The sequence below is a fragment of the Microtus oregoni genome, unplaced genomic scaffold (assembly GCF_018167655.1).
Source record: "Microtus oregoni isolate MIOR12 unplaced genomic scaffold, Mior012 000015F_ref0000493, whole genome shotgun sequence".
Taxonomy (NCBI): Eukaryota; Metazoa; Chordata; class Mammalia; order Rodentia; family Cricetidae; genus Microtus; species Microtus oregoni.
In genome coordinates, this window is record NW_024543074.1 from 10,912,322 (window position 1) to 10,937,696 (window position 25,375).

Below are 25,375 nucleotides of genomic sequence, written 5' to 3' on the forward strand. Positions count from 1 at the left end.
CTTCACTTGAAAGGGGACAGTCAACTAACCCAAATACTGAAGGGACTCCGAGGAGTAGTGCAGTTTGATTTTGCCCTTAGAGCCCAGTCTGGCCTCAGACTTGCAGTCATCCTCCTGCCTTCAGCCCGACTCAGCGCCCAACAGTCAAAGCACTGAATTTTCTTAGGAATTCGAGTGAAGGGCTAGGCCTCTAGTCCAGTACTGCTTTATCCATGAAGCCACAGGTTCCATCCCAGTACCAATGAACTAAAACAATTGAGAGAGCCAACAAAGCAGCACTAATATAGAGATTTTATTTAAACTGTATTGAGTTTTTACAGCACATTGCATGTTTGTCACAACGCAACTGCACAGTTTGGATTTTTGGCCACATCATGTCACTTACACCCACAACAGCTCTGAAAGGATGAACACATCTGAGCCAGAAGCCCAGAGTCTTTCTCTAAGGCCATGCAATTTGTTCACTGATGGGACAGTCCCTCAAAACAGTCACACAAAGTAGATAGATACAGTCTCCCAGAATTTTACTGATCCCCCTGAAAACAGAGTGAAGTGCAATGAAAATCGGTAACTAAAAAGCCACGTGACTGGCAGTCAATTTTAATGATTGAGAAAATGTTGAAAATATTTTTATGTATCAGAGATAAATAATTTGTTGCTCTTTCATTGATCTTAGGAATTTCTCAAGACACAAAATCTCCATTATTCAGATCCATTTAAATGAAAAAAAAATCTGCTAGGCTGACCTAAATATGCCAAAATTTTTTAGGTTACTCCATGGCACTTATACAAGGAACACAGATGCTTTGCTGCAGAACTGAGGAAGAGGTCAGGACGGTAATTCCCATTGTAAATGTAGGTTCTGGTTAGTTTGGAATGAAAAAAAAAATATGTTTTCTAGAAAGCAACAAGACAGTAGCAGCGAGAAAGACAACTGCTGTCGCTTTAACAGAGTAAGCAATTTCTGCTTCCTACAAGAACAAAGTAAGGAAAACAGAGATAGGAAGTCCTCATGCTCTCGCTGTGCGCCAAGGAGACTGTATCTGCCCCAACCAAGCACATGGCTACAGTACTGTATCTTTTGGTTAAGTGCCACTGGCACATGGTAAGATGAAAAACAAAATCAAAATCAAACACGACAAAATGTTTGGTCCGAATGGACACATCATCACTCCCAATTTTGGTATCAAGGCTTTCTTCTTTCTGTTTGGGTTCCATTGTTAAGTGCACAGAAATAGACAGCAGCATTTGTACTGAAACCCTCACATACCAAATAGCAGATGCTAGGAGGTAAAACCAGATGCTATATTCTACCCTCAAGGTGTCAAGTGTTCAGGATAAGAAGCAGTGTGACCCAGAGGAGGCAGCAGCCAAGGGAAAGACCACATGGGGGAGTGGGCAGTGGAACAACAAATCCTTTGCTTTATTTGCATGCCAGGGGAGGACCAAGGTGTAGCTCCCGTGTTAGCACCAGGACAACTGGGAAAAGTCAGGTGCAAAGGGTAGGGCACAATCAGCAGAATTTCACAAGGATAATTTTGCTTTTCCCTTCTCTTTCTTCAGTGCACACACACCTCAAGAGCAGCCACTGCAGAACAGAGTGACAACTGCCTTCACAGCTCAGAATAACTGGTTTTCGCCAAGACTAAACGTCACCAGAGTTTTCCTCTGTTTCCAAAAATGTCTTAATCCTTAGAACTGTCCCTCTAAAAACTGGATATTCGCTGACGCTGGCCACCGAGCCAGGTGAAAAATACATCAATGCCTCCATTTGCCGAACCAGTCTTTGAACCAAACGCCACAGAGGACAACTAATGCAACTAGAGGGAGCGCCTCTAAGAGACTGAGCCTTCATGCACAGACACAGGGCACAGAGGTACAGAATAGAGTTCTTCTCAAATAGGATGGAAATTCCTATCTTGTATACTATGATCTGCTCTTTTCAAGGTGGAGGAGAGATGGGTCTCATTATCAATTGGAGTTTGGTTGTAAGGATGCCTTTCTATTGCTGTTTGGGCACTTTGCACCAGGCAGTATTTATGAAATCATCATCTTGTGACCTCCAGGAGAGAAGCTGGAGTCACCAACTCAGCGTGAAGCTTCCAGACCTTGGTCTGGATCAGGACCATTACCCCAAAGTGAGGGTCTCTTCAGTAGAAAATCTCCTGCCAAACTCAAATTCCTCTGCTCCAGTCACATGGTACCAAGAAGGATTTCTCAAGACGGTATCATTGAGCTCTGTGTTCATGAGCCATACCAAAGAACCTTCCAGACTACACCTGAAGCAGATCCTCCCTTCAAACCTGCTAAAAACAGACAGATCATCTCCTCTGGCATTCAGCTGGAAGCCGTAGCAATGGGTTTCTTCAGGTGTTGGCTCATGAGTTCCCTGGCACGAGATACTTGAATGTGTTCATAACATGAGTTACAGACGAGAACTGGGTCATAGAGTTGCTGATCAGGAATGGGCAGCTTAAGGTGGCAGCATCCAGCACAAAACACGTTCCCACAATTTCTGCCAAAGTACAAACAGGGAGAAACTAATGAGAAATATCAGTGTCCTGAGAATGAATGCTGATCTAAAAGGGTTTCCAGAAATAAATAAAAAGCTTAGGCGTAAACAAAAATACTATTACGATATCTCCAATTTCAGTTAATTTTGTTCTACACATAGAACCCGGCAGTGAAATGCAAAAACCAAACAAAACTTACCTGCAATGATGTCTTCGTTTGGCCAACCAGAATTCACAGTCACAGTTATAGCAGTGGGAGGCCATATGGTCTGGAACCCAGCGAGTCACCTACCAGGAGGCACAAGGGACAATTGCAGGTCCATGTCCAAAAAGGAGAACAACATTGCAATCAGGAAAGTAGCCCAGGAAAAAAGTGATTATGATGGCCTGTAGCTTTGGAGCCTGTCCTGGAACTAGCTCTTTTTTTTCTCTTTTTTGGTTTTTCGAGACAAGGTTTCTCTGTGTTGCTTTGAATCCTATCCTGGAACTTGCTCTTGTAGACCAGGCTGGCCTCAAACTCACAGAGATCCACCTGCCTCTGCCTCCCGAGTGCTGGGATTAAAGGCGTGCGCCACTGCTGCCCCACGACCAAGATGATCTTTATGACTGGCCATTACTGGCCTACAAGGATATTTATTGGGGGCAGGGACTGTTCCAGACCACAGTGCATCCTCATCTCTGAGAAAGGAAGCTCGCTGCTGCACATACCTCAGTCTCCTTCTTATCGACGGGCTCCCAGCTGGCTTCTGAAAGGCAGTCTTCACTGTGCTCAGAGCCGAAGTCTTCAGTGTCACTGCTGTCGGACTCCTTTAAACACGTCTGCAGCAAAGGCAAAGACAGCACCATCACTTCTGCAGCACTAGCACTACCGTTATCAGGCCCTGTTCTAAGTATTCCATGCAAAACCTTATTTAATTCCTCACAATAATCGTGAATTTTATTAGTATTATCCTCACAGTACAAAATAAAGAAACTAAGGCACAGAGAACTAGAGTTGGTAAGTGGTGAAGCTGATGTTTGATCCCAGCATTCTGGCTCAGAACTATCATGTTAACCAGTATGTGGTACAGCACAGGAAGACTATATTTCTTGCTATACCCTAAGCTAAGTGTTGCCAAACCAGAACCAGTCTATCCTGTTTTCATAAATCAAGTTTTACTGGAACATAGCCATATTCACTCATTTACATATAACCTATGGCTGCTTCTGTGTTACCATGGTCATAATAATAGTCTCAGAGACTGTTGGCCCCACACAACCTAAAAACATTTACCGACGGGCCATTACAAATAGAACTTGGCTGAGAATTTAAAGCACAACCCTCAACTGTTAGACCTATCTGTTCTATCAGCAGACAACTGGGGACACTTTTACTGATGGAAGGGGAACATCCATGCAGACAACAAGGGCAAGACAGCTTCAGGAAGCTCCCTGAGGACTGCAACGTCAGAATCTAAGACAGCGAGGGCAGTAAAGCCTGGGTGGCTCTCCTTATGTCTGACCTGGATTGTTTTCAGAAGTCTCAACTAAGACAGGAACAGTGACACACACCTTTAATTCCAGCACTTGGGAGACAGAGGCAGGAGGATCTCAGTGAGATCGAGACCAGCCTGGTCTACAAAGCGAGTTCCAGGACAGCCAGAGCTACATAGAGGAACCCTGTCTCATATAAATAAAAAAATAAAATAAAATGCCCAAACCAGCCTCCCACTCTGGGTCTCACTTGCCTCATCAAAAGGTACTCAAGTGGATCCTCCATCAATTCTCCCATTACCACTCATTTACACTACCTCTCCCTCTCAGTCCCAGCAAAGTGTATGCAAGTATACACACATCTGCCCACATACCCCACCCCTTCATTAGGCCATACCAACCGGAACACCTGATCACCTGATGCCTCCATGCTGCCGAACATGCATTCCCCCTTTCGCTGTCCACCGAGCTAAACATCACATTCTCTAGCACTCAGCTTAAGATCTCAGGAGAGCCTTCCTTGACCTTTTTCCTCCACTAACACTCAGAACATTCACTGTGCTTGCTTGTCTTCCATCCTGAAGGGAGAGCTTAACTCAGCGGCACACAGGCAGTACTCATCAGGTGACTGCTGAAGGGAAGAAGAAACCAATGGATGGGGCAGCTAGCGAATACTCACAAAGTCATCCTCATAGTCCATGGGCGGCTCTGCCGGAGGGGCACAGCAGTGACGGATGTCTAGCCTCATCTGGAGCTCTCGAACCTGTCGACGGAGCTGCTCTACTTCTTGCTTGTACCCTGCTTCGATCTGCCGTAACCTGTGTTGGATCACATCCGTGGGAAAGGGGAGTCCATCGTCATCCAGGTAGAGAGGAGGCACAGGAGAAGGGCAGCTCAGAAGAGAAGGCTTTGCGCTGGAGACTTGCTTTGGATGACTGGACAACCACATCCGGTTGTTCTTTCCTCCTGGGCCAGTACAATGTCCACTGGAATGACTAGAACACACAGGTGACTTCATCCCTTCTCTCTGAGCCCACTGGCCCCCAAAGCAGGACCCTGCAGCTCGAATATGCTTACTGCTTGGCCTCTTGTTGCAACAGCCATAAGCAAGTAGTCGCCGAGTAGTGGTCTCTCCACTTGGGAATGAAGTCATCATCCCTTGGAAGCTGTCCCAGTTTGACCCTAAAAATGAGAACTCACTGATCTGGCTCTGAGAAATTGGCTTTCGGGCCAACTCCAATGGTATTTTCCCAAAGCGGGGATTTTCTAGTATCTGTCCATTCTTACTTGCTCTCTTGCCAGCATCTTCCTTCTTGTGGATCAGCCCCAGCACTGAACTAGGCTGTTCCTGGTGGGAGATACTTGCCAGAGACCCAGGGGGATCTTGGTGCAGGTCAGTATTTGGCTCTTGAGGAGTTTGGCTGGTAGCACTTGGTGGGTTACAAAGGCTACCCTGATTGTGACCTAGAGTACACCTGCTGAGCGTGGCCTGCATGGAGTCTAGGTGGGCCTGGTGGGGAGGGCCTATAAGGGAATCCTGGGAAGGCTCAGGAAAATCACAGGCTCTGCCACACTTGCTGGAACCATTAGGGAGTGCACTGAGTGTACCAACAGCTTCCTTTTCTGGACTCTGTTCAGGTGGCTTCCCTAAGCCGTCAGAAGTCCTCTGCTCCTCTGGGGCTGGAGGGCCTGGGGCCAGTGCCTTAGTCTCTTCCAGGACTCTGGCCTCAGAGGCGTTGCTCCTCATTTCCCGGGGTACGGAAGTATTACGTAGTTGATAACTAAGAGAACAGCTCCTGTGGCCCTTGAAAGGTTTACCACTCAGGTAGTCTTTCTGGCTGCTGGGCAGAGGAGGGGGAAGGCCCAGTTCTCCCACGGTCAGCTGTGGGCCTCCTACCCCCGAGTCCACATAGACTGGCTCTGCTCCTTCAGGATTGCTGTGCCAGGGCTCCAGGCTGACTCTCGCCTCCTGACAGTGGTTATTCAGGTTAGGGTCACTAGAAGTACGAGTGAGGGGACTGCTTGTGTCACAGGCAGAAAGAAGATCATCCATGGATCTGGTTTTAGGTAATCTGAAATGGCAAACATAGAATGTCCAGGTCAAGAAATGGGAGATATTTCCAATGTACACAATCAGGTCAAAATCAATATTGACAAGACATTTAATATTACAAATACCTACTGATGATTCTAAGTCCACTACTGTAGCCAGTACAACACCTAACATCAAACCAGTATCTCACTGTCTCTATAAAAGTCAGACACAGCCGGGCGTTGGTGGCGCACGCCTTTAATCCCAGCACTCGGGAGGCAGAGTCAGGCGGATCTCTGTGAGTTCGAGACCAGCCTGGTCTACAAGAGTTAGTGCCAGGACAGGCTCCAAAGCTGCAGAGAAACCCTGTCTCGAAAAAAAAAATAAATAAATAAAAACAAAAAAAGTCAGACACAAACTACAGATTATGGAGTTAAAGGACATTGGCTCTCATATTGATTAACTACCACAAATGCATTCCTTTGCCTCTCAGGTACTTGGTTATCACCTCTTCAGGATGTTAATGTTATACCTTAGAGATGCCTGAAGGCTTCAGAATTTAGGGAACCAACCACAAATTATTAGTCACGTATCAAGAAAACATGACTTCTCAACACACATTTCTGCAGGCACTCAGTAGCAGTGTGTCCCTTCAACTCCCTGAACCCCATGGAAACTTCTAGTAGACATCATTCAAAAACTCAAGAAGCACTCCTATTTACCAAATGGGTGATGGGCATTTTCAAGAATGGCTGTTTTTGATTTTTACTGCAATATAAAATCCTTTGAGCAATAAAAATTTCAGGAAATTGTCCAGAAAGCAGACACTTCTTCACTGGGCACTTCTCAGATGCCATAATCAACTCACACAGAAAATCGGCCAAAGGCCAAGTTATAATATAGCTTATTCTAAGTACTTAGTTTTAACATTTATCATAATAGACTATTTTTATATTTAATTTTATTTTTGTGATCAATTTTGTGTGTGGCCGATGAGCATGCACACGTATGTGCACATGTGTCAATACTGGGAGTCTTCCTCAATCATTTTCCAACTTAATTTTGAGACAAGGTCTCCCACTAAACCTGAAGTTTGCCAATTTGGCTAGACTGGCCAATAAGCCACAAGGATCCTGTCTTCGTGTTCTCCGACCCAGGATTACAAGCTCATGGCACAAGCCTCTGCACTTGGCATTTTACATGAGATCTCACTCATAGCCAGGGCTCAAATCCCAGCTTTGAAACTTAATCAACTTAACTTCGCTGAGCCTCGGTTCCCTTGCCTGTGGAAGAAAGATTAAAGTGCCTACATCTTCAAGCCACAGTGAGATCTGAAGAAATAATCCATATCAAACATGCTTGTGTCACAGGCAGAAAGCCCCATCCATGCTCAGTGGCCTCTAAAGTACAGTACGCACCTATTTGTTTATTTCCCTCTACCAAAGTGCCGTGAGGTCAGACAAGCCTATGTCTCACTTGAGACCCAACATCTAGCACAGTACCAGGCAAACTAAGAAGTGAACAAGCTGGGTGGTGGTGGCACACATTTTTAATCCCGTACTGAGGAAGCAGAGTTCAAGGCCTGCCTGGTCTACAGAGCTAGTTGCAGGACAGCCAAGGCTATACAAAAAAGCCTTGTCCTAAAATCACACCCCATTCCCCTCAAAAAGAAGAAAAAAGAAATGAAGAAATAAGCTTTAAGTTTACCTCAGGTTCCCACGAGCAGGGCATCACCTGAATAGACTAGATCAGCAGGGGTCAATAATCATACGCACATCATGGTATACATCAGATCTTCTAAGGTCTATCCAAAACTGACATCTTGAGAATGGCTAAGAGTAAGGCCTAAATAACTATAGAGCCATTCCCCCCATGTGCACATTATTTTTTTTCTTGGTGGAGCTGGGGATTATACCCATAGCCTTATGAATATGCTCTATCACTGAGCTACATCCCCAGCCCCACCCAGCGTACTATACTTTTAAAAGTTACAACTGAATTTTTCTTGCTTTATTTTTTTATCTATCTGTCTGTCTGTCTATCTATCTATTTTTTTGGTTTTTCGAGACAGGGTTTCTCTGTAGCTTTGGAGCCTGTCCTGGAACTAGCTCTTGTAGACCAGGATGGCCTCAAAGTCACAGAGATTCCCCTGCCTCTGCCTCTTGAGTGCTGGGATTAAAGGTGTGTGCTACCACTGCCCAGAGCTTTATTTTTTTTATTAAGGAAACTTAAACTATAAATGAGTGACTCCAATGCACCCTTTGAAATTCAAATATTAACAGTGCCAACCTTCATAGCCGATTCATAGGTGCCCCCAAAGGTTTAACTAATAATAATGATATAGACAAGCAGTTCTCAACCCATAGGTCTCAATCCCTTTGAGGGGGAGTCAAATGACCCATTCGCAGGGGTTACCTAAGACCACTGGAAACCACAGATATTTACATTATGATAACAGTAGCAAAATTACAGTTATAAAGTTGAAAGGAAAATAATTTTATGGTTGGGGGTGACATTAGGAAGGTTGAGAACCACTAGGATAGATAATAATACCTGAAGACTTTAGAAGGAGAAAAGGGCTAAGCCAGCCCACATGGCCAGGAAAGACTACACAGAAAGCATATACTTGAACCAGGTATAAAATCATTTGCTGGACTTTAGTAGAAGAAAGACATGAGGAAGATACCATTGGTCTGGGAAAGGTATAACCAAGAGTCAAGTCGTTACAGAAACAAATCCTTCCATCAGTCCTCTAGATGCAATCTCTCCATCTTGGGCTGCCCAACACACCTCCTCTCTGCTATCAACTGATACTTCCATCTCATCCTCCCCATATCTCTTCTCTCTCTGCAAACTGGCTTGTCCGCCCCATTTTTCCTTGGCTTCTGGTGGTATGAACATTCTTGAACGTTCTCCTCATCTCATCTCTGAACTCTAAGACTTGTAAACCCGTCTTTGACTCCGAAGAGACTTTGGATCCTCTGCATTCTACATGTTTATTCTCCAACAACTTTCAGCCATTTCCACAGTCTACTAAAAATGTCTCTATCGCATTTCTGAATATATTTCCAGGGACTTTTTTTTTTTGGTTTTTTGAGAAAGGGTTTCTTTGTGTAGTCCTGGCTCTCCTGGAACTTGCTTTGTTTACCAGGCTGGCCTCGAACTCACAGAGATCCATCCACCTCTGCTGGGATTAAAGGTGTGCCCCAACAAGGCCCATCCAGCAACTTTTTATAAAGGAATTACATTATAGCAGAGCTGGCTAGTCCCTGTGCCTCTACCAAACTTAATGGTAAACTCTTCAGATATACCATTGCTAGTAGGTTATAATCACTGCTTATGCTGTCTTACTACTGACAACTGAATCAAATACAGTTGGGGAGATGATTCAATTGTTAAGAGTACTTGCTCTCTTGTGGAAGACCTGGGTTTGGTTTCCAGCACACACATATTAGCTTACTACCTCCTGTAACTTCAATTCTGCGAAATCTGATGCCCTCTTCTGGCTTCCTCGGGAACCAGGCATGAACACAGAACACAGACATGTGTGCAGCCAAACCATCCATATACATAAAATAAAGACAATATTTTTAATTTATAAAATAAACTGTACTGTAATGCCTACAACTGTAATACTGTACAATTGTAGTATTGTATAGCCTACTGTAACATGTGTTTCTTTCTATTCCCTTTGACTTTAATCCTAGCATTCAGGAGGTAGAGGCAGTCTGTAAGTTCCAGGCCAGCTAGGGCTACATAGCAAGGTGGCCTTGTCTCAAAATAACAAAATAATGTCCTTCTCACCCTCTACCAATTCCAGAGTTAATTTTGTTTCTTTTGTTTTCTTCAAAGCTATCTCTCACATATGTTTCTTTGTTCCTTCCTCCCATAATACTTTTTCTACACTCATAATTACCTTAATTCTAAGCATATATTTGTCCACTTAAAAATCTATTCGAATGCTTATTATGGCCCAGTGCGATGGCATAACTGTAATCCCGACATTTGGGAGACTAAAGCATCAAGGGTTCTGGTCCAATGCCAGTACACAGAAGACCCTCTCTCAAAACAAAACCACATCTGGGACACAGAAACAGCCCCGGTGCCTGCCTGGTCCTTCATAAAAATTTCCTATGTAAAACAGCCCCAAAGGATTCTTCAAAAAATTTTTCATAGTTTGAGAAAAAAAGCATTGAAATCTATCCCGTGACAATGGACTTGGCTCAAAAGACTCTAAAATAAGAAATAAAAGAAGTCTGAGTTCTTTGTTAGACTTTATAGTATTCAGCCAGTAGACTGTAACTTCAAAAAGCTTCAGCTAATAGTCAAAGATCAAAATTTGTACTATATAAATTTTGGAACATGCCTGTAATTCCGGCATTTAGGAGATTGATGCAGGAGGCTCATGAGTTTAAGGCCAGCCTTTACTAAATAATGACATAGTGAGACTATGTGAGACTATAAATACTATCTATTTATATAGTTAAAACATACATATCCTTTGAACTTCTGTTTCTAGAAATTAAAATTTCTGGCAGAAGCATGAGCACAATATGATAACACACTCCACAGTCCCCAGTTGAACTGTGAACTTAAAATTGGCTTAGATGGCAGGCAGTATGTATGTTTTACACACATGCAAATGCTCACTAAAACAGTCCCTGTAAAATGATCTTGAGATGACCGAAAAGGGGTAGAGCAGGTACACAAATAACTTAACTTTGGACTATTCTGAAGTCATGGAAAACAATGAAATGGGGCTAGGTCTGTAACCAAGTGTGGAGTAGTTGCCTAGCATGCACAAGGTTTGACTTCCAATGTTACAAAAAATAATATTAAGAAGGAAATAAAAACAACAAAGTAGCTTTATATGTGTTGTCATGGAATGACAGCCTGACACAAAATGAGAACTTGTAAAACAGTATACAAAAACTGGGGAGTTAAGCTGGGAGGTGGTGGCGCACGCCTTTAATCCCAGCACTTGGGAGGCAAAGGCAGAAGTAGGCGGATCTCTCTGAGTTCGAGGCCAGCCTGTAGAGCAATTTCTAAAACAACTAAGGCTACACAAAGAAACCCTGCCTTGAAAAACTGACAGAGAGAGAGAGACAGACAAAAGGAAGCTTTGAGGTGAAATGGACTAGGAAGTAATTCCTGCTTTCCTTGTGAAGAGAGGGGAAACAATTATTTCTCACCTGTCCAGAGAACGGCCAGAAAATTCCTGGCTCTGAGCCACTGGGGAAAGGTAAAGATCCATATTTTCCTCTCCAAGTGTGCATGGAGATGATGCAGGCAGATAAACAGCTGTCCAGAGGTGCAGGGCCCGGACATGACACACAGGATGCAGGATCTAGGGAAGCAGCCCAGAGTTAGTGTTCTATGAGAGCCCTCATTCGTTTTCCTTCCCTGAACATTTGGCTCTACACTTCTCACTGACTCAGAGCCTCCTCTCCTCCCCGCTTCCCTCCTCTTCTCTCCTTTCCTCTCCCTATAGGACTTCTAGCAGGAAAAGGGCTCAGCCTTACCATGTCCGAACCAGGTGTATAGAGGAAGTTATGAAAGTTCTTGTTGCCAGCTCGCAGGAGTGCCCACACAGAGCATGTCCGCTTATAGATGTTGCGCTTCTCTCGCTCAGAGGGGTTGTTGGCCAGGAATGTGCCGTAGAGACAGGAGTATGTGTGTTGCACCAGTTTTACCTAGGAAGCCCAGACAGTGTGAGCCTGAGGGCCTTCGGATACCATTCTCCAACCCTGGCCACAGGCTTTAAGACTTACCAGAAACGCTTCATTGAATTCAAACAGGCAAGGGAACTGCTTAAGCAGCTGATGAACAGAGTCAAGCCACTGGAGGAACACTGGACACTGTTCATTTTGGTCCTCTGCATTTTCCTGATGGCCACAGCGATCTCCAAATTTGTGCCCAAAATCCAGCCAATCAGACTCCACTAACACTTGGAAGCCCTGTAAAATGGCCAGTCTCAGCACAAGGCAACTCTGGAAGGATTAGGGAGTTTTCTAGGGGACTGTTCAAGGCTGGGAGCTGGCAGCCACAAGAGTCGAGCCCGGAAGAGGACTCAAAGCACCAATGTCCTCCACTGAGACATCCCCAGCACACTCCCAGAAAGCCTGAATCATCCACCCCTCTTCCCTCATTTCCTTTGTCCTTCCAAATCCCTTCTCAGTACCTCCAGGGTCCTGTAATATGGATCCAGTAATATTTTAGCCAGGGCTACGATCTGTGGCGTACGGTCCCAGCCATCAGAGCAGTGCACCAGCACAGGCCGGCCTTCCCGATCTACTGTATTAGCTACCAGCACAGCCGCTTTTAGCATCACTGACAAGTGCTGCAGCCATTTGGTACTTTCCAGAGCCGACAACCAGCTGTGCAAGAGCAGAGAGAAACGGAATCAGTAAGGATTGGGGGCTACCACAATGTCTCTGCCTCCTCAGCCAGCTCTACCCCACAAAAGCCCCACTGAGGGCTGAAACCAAGTCTGACTCATGACCTTTCCGCCAAGAGGTATTTGGTAGAACGGCAGGGAAATGAGACACAGAAGGAGCTTCTTAGACTCAAAAGGGGAATTGTGAAGTATCACCTGTATACTTAGCCACACTTCTCCCCAGTTCTCTATTTTCTTTGGTAGAATAGTGATCTCAGAAAAAAGAATCCAATGGCCTATGACCATGGCAAAGCGTCACTCCAGGAGTGGAAGAAGTGTTCTTGGAGTGGTGCACTGCACTCAACCCCGCTCAGACAATGAAGTCTATATAACTTCAAACTCCCCATCTCCCCCTCAGATCTCTAAAAATGTGCAGTGCTGGCCAGCGCATGAGACTGGAAGGGTGATGGAGTCTCGAAGGGAGCACCTACTTGCTGGGATCTGGCATCTGACTACACACGGCCCGGAGGTACTGGAAGCTGTTCCGGATGGCATGGATGTTGGCCATTCCCATAAACACGACCTCACAGTTAGGATAGTACTCTGTAGACCGGAGAGGAAAGTGGAACATGCAAATCTGTCCTGGAAACAACCACTTAAGAGCAGTTCCCATGCACAGAGCTCCCCTGAACAGACAGAACACTCCAGTATGGCAACATAGTAAATATACTCTTAGACTCTGAATTGCCCCTTTACCTCTGGATAGCCAAGTGCCACTACCCAAACAGTAACTCAAACACTATGTTCATAGCAGCAGCACTAGGGATAACAATATAAATTCTCAATAATTGGTAGCTGCTCTGAGCCAACAATCTTCTCTATCTGAGTGCTAATCATTCTGACAACCTCTCAAGGTATGAATCATCCTTATTTTACAGATGAGAAAATAAAACTCATGGGGTAACTTATACTTCACAATCAAGGCTAGGAAGTGGCAGAGCCCTGGATCCCAGCAGATTTATTTGGCTCTTTCAAATCCTCAAGCTGTCCTCAACCCTCTCCTCACCAGCACTGCCCTAGAGCCCTGACTGTAGACACGAGTGATCACAGTACCTTCACACTCACAGCCGCCACCCTTGGCCCGGTTAGCCACTGCTGCTGTGTAGGACCGTGCATCCAGGATCAGCAGTTTTTGAGGGGCTGCTGTGCTCTCCACCCCAGAGCATGCAGTTAGAGAAGAATCTAAATACATAGCAGAAAGAAGACTCAGGCTCAACTAGTCACGCCACGGCACGCTTGTCTTGGGGTAAAAGAAACTGTCTTTCAGGCTCTTCAGACCTCCACCTCCCATAAGGCAGGACCCCAGGCACTCTGTTTTGTCATCCTTCTCCCATGGTTTCACTGGGGACTTCCTGGGGGCAAGAGGCTAGCGGGGCCTGTAACTGGGGGAACGGGCACCACCCAAACCTTACCGAAATCAGTGTCACAGGCCTCACTGGCATCATTGGTCCCGGTGCTGAGGGAGGCCCCACTGGCCCTTGTCCCGGGGTCTAAGGCGCAAGCTTTGGCAATAGATGTGACCAGGTATTCATCATCAGCATTGCGCCAGCCCCACCAGCTGATCTCAGGCTGGCTGCAGCGGGCGATGGCAGCCCCATTGCGAAGGTGTCTGATAAAACAGAAGAAACCATAATGCCCTTGGTATTCCAAGCTTCCAGAAGCTTACCGCAGAGACCTCATGGGGGCCGACCAAGGTCTCCAGAGCCAGCAAGGGCTACGAGCATATCCAGGCCATGAAATTGCTACCAAGAGCCTTCACATCTCTAGAGGACATTTTTTTCTGAAATGGCTGTGGTATTCCCACTGTGACCTTGACTCATTGAATCCGCACAGCACCTGTTCCAGGTTCAAACATGCACCAAGAGAACAAGCCCGAGTTAAGAACATGAACCGCTCCAAACCTTATGATCACCATCTATCCCATCTATAACTGTTGAGAAAGGATCTCATTCTGTAGCCCCGGCTAGCCCGGAGCACACTGGATAGACCAGGCTAGCTTCAAACTCACAGCGATCCACCTGCCTCTGTCTCCAGAGTGCTGGGATTAAACGTGTGTGCCATCATACAAAGCTTATTTACTTACATTCTGATATAGGAATTGGCCAACTTTCCACTACCGAACCAGCCAAAATTTCTGACTTTGTAAGTCACAGGCAACCTCTGCCATGTATTAATAACCCCCAAACAGGACATGCTGACACATACTTGCAACTCCAGCACTCGTGAGAGAGAATGCTAGCAGAAAGATACTTGGACACCTAGTGAAACCATGTCTTTAAAAAATGAAAAACCCTAACCTCATAAAAGAAGGTATAGGCCAGCTTGCCAACCTCTTAGTAAATACAGTATTTTATATATATACTAAGGGAAAAAAAAATCTTAAAACCAACAAACAAAAACCAATTTCCTTAAAGCTTTAATCTTTGGGTAGAAAAAAAAATCTGAGATTGTACCTAAGGTTTTTTTTTGTTTTTTTTTTTTTTTTGCTTTTTAAGACAGGGTTTCTCTGTGTGGCCCTGGCTGTCCTGGAACTCAGAGATCCGCCTGCCTCTGCCTCTTGAGTGCTGGGATTAAAGACATGCAGCTCCACACCCGGCAAACCATAGGTTTTGATTCCTAGTTGCATAAAAGGTGGCCTCCTACTTTCTATCCCATCCTGCCTCACCTGTACACGACAACAGGGATGCGTTTCCAAGACCGGAAAGACGCCACGTTCTCCAGCTCTTTATCTGTGATCCACACAGGAACCAGCAGCTTCTGGGGGTAACTAGGGCACAGCCTGAGAAAAGATGGGGGAAGGGTGTCCTGATCTAAATATGGAATAACAATCCCAGGGGATGTCTTTGAGATAATAGAGACCATGTAGGCCCTCCTCCCTCAGGGGCCCAAAAGTTATAGCCAGTACGTTTAATCTAAACATAGAGCTCAGATATGGGCTGTGTTTTAGACCCAAGCCCTGCACCCTCACTTGTAATTGTTGTTGATATCCGAGACTCTCCAGACGTTCTGCAGGTCAAAGCCCATCCTGGCAAGCTCTGCCTCCTGTCGACATCGGATGTGCTCTCCTGCAACACATGCCCAGCCTGTCAGCGTCCCAGACCACCAGTATCCAGGGGTGGAGGAGGAATGAGAATCATGGGCTAAGAAGCAGATTCCCCAAGAAAATGGCCTGGCCTCACCTGGCTGACACAGGTGGGTATGCTGATCCTCCTCGGTCAGCCCCAGGCACCAGGCATGGTAGGCAAAGGCAAAGAGATCCTCGGGCTTGGCAGGTCTTGCTGTGGCCCGGCTTAGCCTTGAGAGCCACTCTTGGCACTGCTTGAAAGTGGAGAAGTGGCACCTGCCAGGCAAGAAGCCACGGGCTTGGATGAGGCAAGGGGTAGATAAACCATGGGACCAAGAGCATAAAGACTGGGGAAAGGAAGCTACAAAGCAGGAGGTAAGGAAATACTGACCCTGGGAGTAGAGGAGACACTGGCCATCTGAAAGAAGTTGTCTCTTGTGACAACTCTCTTCCCACATGTGCTCTGATGAGCTCTGCCATGTCTCACACCAAACCTTCTGGCCACACGACCAGCCAGTCCCTTCCCCCCCTCCCCCCCCATGAGGCCGAGGTCCTGCTCTCGGCATGCCCATCTCCTTGCTCGTTCTTTCTCTTAATAAAGTCTCCTCTGCCTAGCCACGCCCTACTGAGGTTTTAGAGTTTCAGTCCTACCTCCTCCTTGAAGCCCCCCAGCATCCCGATGCCACAGTCTTTCCTCTCGACTCCAGATGAGCCTGGAGTGTGAGCAGGAAGTTCTCAGCACCTTCATGCTAAGTTTGCCTTAAGCAACTTTAGTTTTCATAAAGGAAAAGAGCAATATGGATTCTCATGAGTCTGCCAGAGACCTCAGGGCACAGAAGGCCCTGACCTAGGCTTCCTTCTCAATGCTGGACCAGCCCAGTCCCCTTTGCTCTATAGCCAACTCATAGCAAGTGCTGTCACCTCAACCCTCAGAGTGCAGCCAGAACCTGACCACGCCTTATTTTGGCGGGGCACTACCACCTCTCGCCTGAGTCAACTGTGGCGGCTTCCTAACCAGTAACTCAACCTCAGCCTTGGCTTTTGTCCCCATTTTCTTCTACTTGGCTTCAACGTAACAGCTAGAGCAAACCCATCGCATTTGAGCCCTTTGCTCAAAATCCCCCACAGGTTTCTCAGTTTCCCTAAAGTGAAAGCCAATCCCAGTCACCGTAACCTCTGACCTTTGCTCTCATGCCTTCGGCCCACTACCCTCACCCACGCGCACACCTTCAGGCCACACCAGCATCTTGCCATTCTTCTCATCTGCAGGCACGGGTACACACCCACTTCAGGACCTTTGCACTGCACCTGCCCTTTGGCATACCTTTCCTCAAATACCTGCTCAGCCACTTTCCTTGGGTTCTGACTCTAACACAAACACACGTTATCTATGCAATTTTATCTGGTCACTTTAAAGCTATAAGACACTAAAGCCTTTCTTGATTTTATTTTTAGCTTTACACTTATTATTTAAAGTATATCACTTATCTATTGTTAGTTCCTCCCCCCCAGAATATCTTTAGGGCAGAAATTTTTGTGAGCTCTTTGATATATATACTCTGCTCAATAAACTAATGTTACTTAAATGAGATCCCTGTGCCAAACGCTGCCCCAGCTGTTCATACACATTACCCCGAGCAATCTTCATCAGCTAAATATCATCCCCCATCTTATTTCAGGTCAAGACAGAATGGGTTAGCAAGTTGACCTTCCAACTAAGAATGGAGAACGGAACTGTCACCTCCTCCTCCAATGGAGAAAGTGAAGTGGTATCTTTCCTCTCTTGCTCCAAAGGGGCCCTGCAGTAGAGAGGTCTGCACAAGACTCGGGTCAGAGCACGTGAGTGGGGCCCCACTGTGCTCACCTCACCACTTTGGAGTCCTTGCAGGCAATGTGCAACTGGAACATATCACGACTTTCCACACTGTCAATCATCCGGAGGGGCACCTGCAGAGGGAGAGCAGGCTGAGGCTTAGATACACCCTAGCCTGGAGGGTGATGCGCCAGTGGGGAGAAGGGAGCCAGCATCTGCTGAGGGTATATTAGGGGCCTGGTAACTATGCCAGGTGCTTCACACACGTAACCAGTTAATACCATAATAATCCTGAAGGCAGCGATTTTATTCAATGAGGAGAACATCATCACTTGTCCAAGGTGACAGAGAAGTGGCAGTGCAAGATAAAAGGGCCAAATGTGCCTCGTTCCAAAGTCCATGCTCTTCTATTAATGCCACTGTTACCACATTCCTCCATCAGGCTACACAGGGGGCTGGAGAGGTAGCTCAATGGTCAGGAGCACGTGCTGCTCTTGCAGAGGACCTGGGTTCAGTTCCTAGCACCCACACAGTTGCTCACAACCTCCTGTAACTCTGGTTCAATACCCTCATCTGGTCTCCTCGGGCTCTAGGCTCGCACCCAGTGCACATGCGTACATGCAATGAAAATAAACCTTTAAAGGAGGTGGGGCCCAAACAAGATAAAAGAAAGGGAGGAAGAGAGACAGACAAACCTGCACACAGAGGAATGAAGCAAGAAATACCAAAGCCAACGAGAAGGGAATCCCAACTGTTTTTAGAGACACAATCAGGTAGAGAATGGGAACCAAACCTTTGCAGTCCAAAGGGACCCCACCTTTGATGTGAGGCAAATAAGTCAAGAACTTACGTTGATGACAGAGTCTTTGAACTTGATATGCAGCCGGTAGTTGGAGATGGCAATGAGGGCATCAGCTGCCCGGCCCAGGAATTCCACTCCCTCACCCTGTAGCACTGTGAAGGGTACCTGTCAAAGTCAGAGAAACACTCAGTCCAGAATCAAGTGTCTCCCTTGTTTCTCTCTGGAGCCCCTGCTCCCTAGAGCCCCTGGGACAAAGGTAGACAATGCGGGAGAGTCAACAGCCAGTCCAGGAAACCTGACTCTCCTTCCCTAGCCAAAGGCTCCAATAAAACACAGATCAACAAATACACACATCACTCCCTTTGGAGGCCTTGGAGGAGGAAGCCAAGCTCTGGTAGATCCTCTAAAGATTTGGGAAGTCTTCTAACCAGACAGGAAGCAAACCCTTCCCTCCCTGAGCCTCCTATTCCTCCTTACCTGAAGATTCTCCTCCTCCTTCACAAGTTCCTTGGGGGGGAACAGATCCTTGGCTTGGATGTACTCCAGGCTGGGGGGCCCCTCCTCACCCTGCAGGGAGGCCATAACCTTGAGTTGCCAGATCCCACCTGGCTCCTGAGGCTTGTTCACTTTCCTCCTCTCCCACAAACCTAGAGACACCCTCCACACCAGATATTTAAAGGTTCTGCTTCCTAGAAGAGGGAAAGGAGCCTGGGCTGGGCTGGGCTGGGCAGGGTAACATAGAGGGGGTGCTCAGGGAAACGCGAGGTTAGCCAAGGAGGCCTTGGGAATCTGTACGGTTTACAGACTTCTTAGAATCAACATTGCAAAAACTGCAAGGAAGGGGGAACGAGGGAGACTTATGTCAGGATGAGACAAGACGACTGGGAAAGAGACACCTGAGGAACAGGAGCCAGGTATGGAGGCTGGCTACAGGGAGAAAGGAAACCAGGCCCCGGCAGCCACTTAAGCACCAACCTGGTGGGTGGAGACAAAGAGAAGGTTGGGGGGGATTCAGTCGCGTGCCTCTAGAGGGCTTTGTGAGTGCCTTCAAAAAGGAAGATGTGTTTTGGAGCTGAGCTTATCTTCCCATTGGGCTGACAAGCCCCCAGTACCTGCCAAGTGCCAAGCAACCAACTGCCTGCTGATCCGAGGGGAATTCCTAAGGAATACCCATAGCAAGCAGAAGTCACTCTGCTCCCAGCTACCAAGAGAAAGGAAAAGAGGGAATCCACACTCAGGAAGGAAGCAGGAGACCCAAGGACAGCCAGGGGAGAGAGGAGGCCTGGCAGACACCTCGTGGGGGGGGGGGGGTGAGCTGGGGGGGGACACGACATCTGAGAGGACAGATGGGGGAGGCTGGGAAGGAGCATTAGCCAGAGAGGAGGAGGGGAAGGCTGGGAATGATTCAGAGATACAAAACCCTGCAGAGGGAGGGAAGATGGAGAAAAGAGGCTGTCTGGGGGACAGTCAAGGAGAAGACTGGTATGTCAGGTGAACGGAGTGTGTGAGGGGGGGGGGACTGGAGACCTCGAGATAGCTCCTCGTTCAGCCCCCTAACATCCCACACAGCCTACTAGGTACATCCTACATCCCCAAGCAAGGATGTAGCTGGTGGGATCAAGATGGAGAGGAGGAGGTACTGGGATGTACCACTGCAGGGCGGGGCCTGAAAATCTGCAGTCAAGGGCAGTGGCTGCAGAGCCAGAAAGAATCACAGAATTTTCATCCCCGGCCCTCTACAATCCCCAGTACCCGCTTTCTTGAAGCAAGTCTGAGAGAGAGAGAAAAAGCTAACTCGTCTCCCCCATCCCTAAGGTTTAGGGTCGTGCCGGGGTCCTTGGGCGGGGCTGTGGGTATAGCATGCGTTGAGCGCTCCCCCAACCCCCGCCCCAGGCCCTGGCAGAACAGGCCTGGCACTTACGAAGCAGCTAAGCATGGAGCAGGAGACGCGGGCGGTCAGGCTCATGGTCGCGGGCTGTCTGGGCCAGCGCACATGTCCCCGGAGCTGCTGCGCTGCCCGCCAGCCCCGGGCGCCCGCTGCATCCCGGCTGCGGGGCCCGCCTGATGCAGCCGCGGCCAGAAGCGAGCGCCCTGGCGCCAGGATCCAGCCACTGCTCCCGCGCGCCTCTCCCCTCCTCTCCACAATGGAGCGGGCCCGGCTCCGCCCTCCGGCAGGAGCGCAGAAGGGAGGGGAGCCCAACGACAAGGAGCGCCCAGGACGCCCCGGCGAGGTGGAGGCAGAGGCGGAGCGGCTCTTGGGGCCCCGCCCGCCGCCCTGGCTCCTCCCGCCCCACAGCCCCTGGGCGGCTGGGGGCCACAACCCCCCCCCCCCGGAACTCTAGGGACATTCTAGAGTGGGCCGAGGGACTGCCCTGGGACTGCTCAGAAAGGGGAAACGAGTTCGCCCACACCTTTTCATTTCCCATTTTTCCAGGTGTGCTACCCTACACCCTTCTTGTCACACAACACTTGCCACCTCTATGCTTGCTGCAGATTCCAAGAGGGAGCTCACCCCCAAGGTCTTTACAGCCCGAAGCAGTTCTTTTTTCCCTCCGAAACTACCGCCCACCTAGACTCGGTTCACCCTGCTCCACTACCTGCTTTCGCTAAACTCTTGTCCTCTGAAGAGAATATTGGTCTAGTGTCATCTTAGTGGTCACTCCACATTTCTGTAAGGGGAACCCCTTTTATTTTATGGTCCTCCCCAGTCCTTCTCCTTTAGTCCCGTCTCTCCTTTGATTCGTACGCCCTGGTCAATGGAAAAGAACAGCCTACTGGAAGAATGTCTTAGTCTGAGAGGACTGGGATTATGGATCACTGAAGCTATGGAAAAACAAAACTCAAAGCCCAGGAGTAGCGAGAATGAATGGAGTTGAGTGGTGAGCCAAGGAACAAGGAGTAGTGAGTGATAACGGACTTAGTGTTTCCAAAAGTAGCGGGAGGAGCTTGCTAGAATTCTTACACTTCCGGTACCTGGTAATGTTCAGAAACAAGGGCTTTGTCTGGGGGAACCGGGATGAATAGAAAAACCGGACATTTTTATTAAGTACTTACAATAATGCCCAGCAGTGTCAAATATGACCCCAGCTCTCCAAAAACTAAACCTCCATCCCGTTTCCCCGGTGAGTCTCTTAGGCTTCCGGGAGGGGAAGAGTGAGATTCACCTAAGTTATTAATAGTAGCGGTGCTAGAGAAAGGAGATGAGGCTGACCCTGAGGCGCATCCTCTTCAGTGTAGGACCGAGAGGAAAGAGGAGATGAGGTATCAGTTGGTGGGAGCAGGAGCAGAGGTAGGCTTTCCGAAAAGAGCATGCGCTAACTGAATTCATTAACCCGGACTCCTGAAAGAAAGACGGAGGAGGCGTGCAGCCAAAGGGTGAGAACGGTCTAGAAAAGGCTGCCCACACCTCTTCCTCAGCTTACTGCAGGAGCCCTAGCTCTCGGGAAGTTAAGGAATTCCCTCAGTTTGGGAATTTCTCAGGATTGTGCCGCTCCACCCCGGTGATATTCTGAAAGCCGCCTAGGAGATACTAGGTGAGCTCCCGTCTGTGGGAACTTAATAGACAGCAGGACCTGGGACCTGGAAAAGGCCGACAGTCTGGGCGGAGTCTCTCTGGCACAGCACCAACAATATATTCGTGAGACTCACTAGAAGTTCAGGGATCTGACTTTCTATTTTTTTAAAGCCATGGGGTCTTTCTATTTAGCCCTGGAACTCACTACACACGCCTGGCTGACCTTGAATTCAGAGAGATTCACCGCCTCTGCCCCCAGTACTCGAATTAAGAGCCGGTGCCACCACGCCCTGAAGTTTAGAAATCTTAAGATGAGAAAAGCTTGGTTGGCTTTTTTTTTTAAAAGACCGGAATATGGAGAGTTTTAACCAGGAACCCAAGAAAAGCAAAAAGAGGTACAGTGTGTGAGTAGGGAAGGCATGACATGACAGAGAAAAACCCTAAGTTGCTCAGCCCAGGGCTGTGTGCTGCCTGTTTTCTCATTCCTAAGAAACCGTAAGCCAGAGGCATAACAACTCAGCGTGAGGAGTACGTGCCTACCATGTGCAAGGCCCAACACCACGTTCACTGGTAATACTAGCACTTGGGAGACAGGCGGGAGGGTTGCCACACGTCCAAGACCAGCCTGGACTACATTTTTAGTATCAGGTTAGGCAAGTCTTTATAGCAAGAATCTATCTCGAAACAACATCCACCACCAAAAAAATAAAAAAATAAAAAAACAAGAAGAAAAAGAAAAAAGAAAGAAAGAAAGAAAAGAAAAAGGTTTTTTTAAAAAAAAGGAAGGAAGAAAGAAAAAAAGAAACAATTTATCAGGTCGGATGAACCTGTCAGAGGCAAACAGAGTACCCTAGAGTACTAGGGCCGAGAGAGGTGGGGCAGCTTCCCACAGACAGACTGGAGGATCACACACAGCGGTATGAGGAAATGGGAGTACTCACCATTCTACCTCGGCGAGGGTCCTGGCTGCCTGCTCGTCACTAAAGGAGACAGAACACAAGAGTAAAGAGCACCATTAACATCACCAGGGAGTCAACAAATGTCACAGGTTTACCCCTGACCTTCTCTACGACTCCTTCTCTGTCACAGAGGGACCCAGCCTCTCGACAAGCCACCACACCAAATCGGGCAATGGGAGAAGCAACAAGTTGGTCCCGCGCACAGTAAAGTGACCCTGCGCGGTGAGAAGGCCACCCCTAAAGTTCAGGAGCAGAAGTATCATCCACGTTTACTCGGCAGAACTCAACCGTTCCTTCCTATCCCACACCCAGAAGTAGAACACTCCAAACCCTGCTCTTTACAGAAGACAAGAAATGCCAACTCTGAAGAGACAGACTGCCCAACTGGGACTCACTTTTAGCCCGGGTAGGGGCATGAATCCACAGGGCTGCTCGGCCAGTCTCTGAGTCTAGGAGTACACCCACCTGACCTGAAACTGGGGGCAGAGTCCAGAGCAGAGGGCAAGAGGGAGAGGGACCACAACCTGTGATAAAGAGCAGCAGGGTTGGCCCGGTCCTGCAGAGCATACTCGCGACCAAGTAGACGGAAGGTTATAGGGAGGAGCCCACACAGCAGGAGCAGAATCGGGCCAGCCCCACCAAGGAGTCAACATCTGTCAAATGGGTCGAATTAGCAAGTATTTCAAGTGAAGGCCTTCTAAGGCCCACTTAGGGAGCCAGGCCTGAGTGTCACTGACACTCCTTCATGTTTGGTATGCCCAGGGGGTGTGCAGCTGAGTCCCACCGGAGGCGACAGCGATTAAAGCCTCCATTGTGATCCTACCAACCTTCCCTCCCTCACGGGGGAGCCCGCAAGCGGCCAGCCGGAGGTGCTGCCTCACGGCTCACTGGCACGCGGCCTGAGAAACGGGGAGAGAGGAAGCGAGCGACAAGGACCAGGCCTAGGATGCCCACGGTTTCCTCAGTTAGGGAATCTGGTCTTGGGGTAGGGGGGACGGACCAGGCTGGCAGGGGATCCCAGGTGCCCAGGTTCTAGGGGCGGGGCTACAGGCTCGGAGGCGGAGCCCCAAATGACAGAGGGCGGGACTCAAGAGAGTCGGTGAGGGCCGGGCAGGACTCGGTCGTTGTGGTTCTCAGGCTGGCAGTGCACGGGGTACAGTGACTCACCCAGGCGGCGTCCGCCCGACCCTCCAAAGCCGCGCTCTCACCACTTCCGTCTCCCGCAGCTGCTGAGGCCGCGCAGCTCGAACCCCACTACCGTCCCTTCTCCCCAGCCAATCGGATCTCCAGCCTGTACCCGCCCTGGCCAATGGCCACACGGAGTTCCGCCCTGCCTTACCACGCAGCCGCCGCCCTCACGCTCCACGCTGCTCACTGGTCCAGTGGGCAGACGCCCTCTCAGCCTGTAACCTATCCGGTACCCAGAGACCAGACAGTACCTGGAGGGAGGCGGCTTGGCGCCAGAAGACAGACGCGACCAATAGGAAATCACAGCGCGTCCCTATGGCAGCCAATGGGAGAGGAGTAAGAGGGGTTGCGGACTACGGCTCCGGGGACAGGAAGTACGGCGGCCCCGCCGCCTACTGGTAGCGCAACGGGAGGGCGGGACAATGCAGGGTAGGATTTGCAGTCACTTCCGGTGACGACCGAGCCCTAGAAGGTAGTTCTCGAATGACTTCCCGGTGGCTCAGCGTTTTAATTCAGTCGTGTTTCTGTTTCGCTCCAGGAATGCAAGAATGGGAGAAAAGCATGCCGGCTAGGAAAGGGGAAGGACTAGATTTTATTTCATGTCCCTTCCCTATGCTCCATTACTCCCTTGTTTTTCATCTCCCGGTCGGTGGAAAAGAAAATCCTCCTGGAAAAATGTCTTAATCCGCAAAAGAAAAGAGCTGCGTTTGTGGACCGCTGAAGCCTCGGAAAAGCAAAACTTGAAAGACCCTTCTAGAAGGCTAGGAATAAGCTCTCTCATTGGTGGCGCTGGCGTTTCCTCTTGCGTGTTTGGACAGGTTCTTATAACCTCTGATTTTTATCGACAGCCGGCCTTGCGATCCTCTGAGACCTATATTGGCCGCCAGTCTGACTGCGGCTTCCTAGTCCGTAAAAGGGGTGGAGGCACCGGGAGCCAGCCTCAGGACGGAGGTGACCGCTGGAGGTCCCCGTGACGTGCTACTACTAAACAGAAGTGGAAAGATTCCGATTCTCAGCAGACTGCCTGCATGGGTCTGAGCACTTGGATATCAGGCTAGTGTTCTCACAGGTCTTAGTTTATGAAGTACTGACACTTTTAGTACAGTTAAAAGTCATAAGTAAACAGAAACCTCTCCTGAGTTCACGGTTCCAGAACCTGGATCTGCAACCTAGGGAAAGCTTGATCCTGAACTCCTTGGGGGACAAGGATGTGTTTTTTCTGTCCCAGCAATCTTTAATTGCAGGACCTTCCACATTTGTTCAGTGCTCAACCAAAAGCTTCCTGGAATTTAGAGCTTAATTCTGCATAGCTATACAAATTGGGGGGGGGGGGGGGGGCACAAGAAGTTGGAGGTTGCCTTGTAGTTAATAACCTTGTTTTCCCAAGAGCCGCTACAAAATGAAGGTATTGTATGTGGGAAACATGGAGGCCTGGCGCTCAGATAATGGAGGCAGAAGAGAAATGGTCGATAGAGCAAGCTGTATTGTAAGCAGAGTGAACGCTATAAGGGAAGGGGAAACTCTTCCCCTCTTTCAGTTTTCCTACTAAAAACCAGAGACCAGGGTCATCCGCCTTTCAAA

The 25,375-nt window shown here is 48.4% G+C and overlaps 1 protein-coding gene across 5 annotated transcripts; it reads right to left on the bottom strand.

Annotated features, from left to right (window-relative positions):
* Window positions 1-277: 277 nt before the first annotated feature.
* Window positions 278-23,877, bottom strand: Mtmr4 (myotubularin related protein 4). Of its 5 annotated transcripts, none has more exons than XM_041664411.1 (19): window positions 23,774-23,877; window positions 22,589-22,627; window positions 18,611-18,700; window positions 18,182-18,298; window positions 17,383-17,465; window positions 15,634-15,794; window positions 15,423-15,519; window positions 15,120-15,233; window positions 13,867-14,063; window positions 13,508-13,636; window positions 12,886-12,997; window positions 12,200-12,395; window positions 11,790-11,975; window positions 11,541-11,711; window positions 11,211-11,365; window positions 4,666-6,058; window positions 3,222-3,332; window positions 2,713-2,801; window positions 278-2,515 (listed from the first exon to the last, which is right to left on the bottom strand). In XM_041664411.1, the coding sequence occupies exons 2-19, from the start codon at window positions 22,589-22,591 to the stop codon at window positions 2,338-2,340; spliced, it is 3,582 nt and encodes a 1,193-aa protein (XP_041520345.1). In that variant the 5' UTR covers window positions 22,592-22,627; window positions 23,774-23,877; the 3' UTR covers window positions 278-2,337. The 5 variants fall into 5 exon arrangements, with proteins under 5 accessions (XP_041520345.1, XP_041520349.1, XP_041520348.1 ...); XM_041664415.1 differs by lacking the exon at window positions 23,774-23,877 and adding an exon at window positions 23,072-23,083; XM_041664414.1 differs by lacking the exon at window positions 23,774-23,877 and adding an exon at window positions 23,002-23,072.
* Window positions 23,878-25,375: the final 1,498 nt, after the last annotated feature.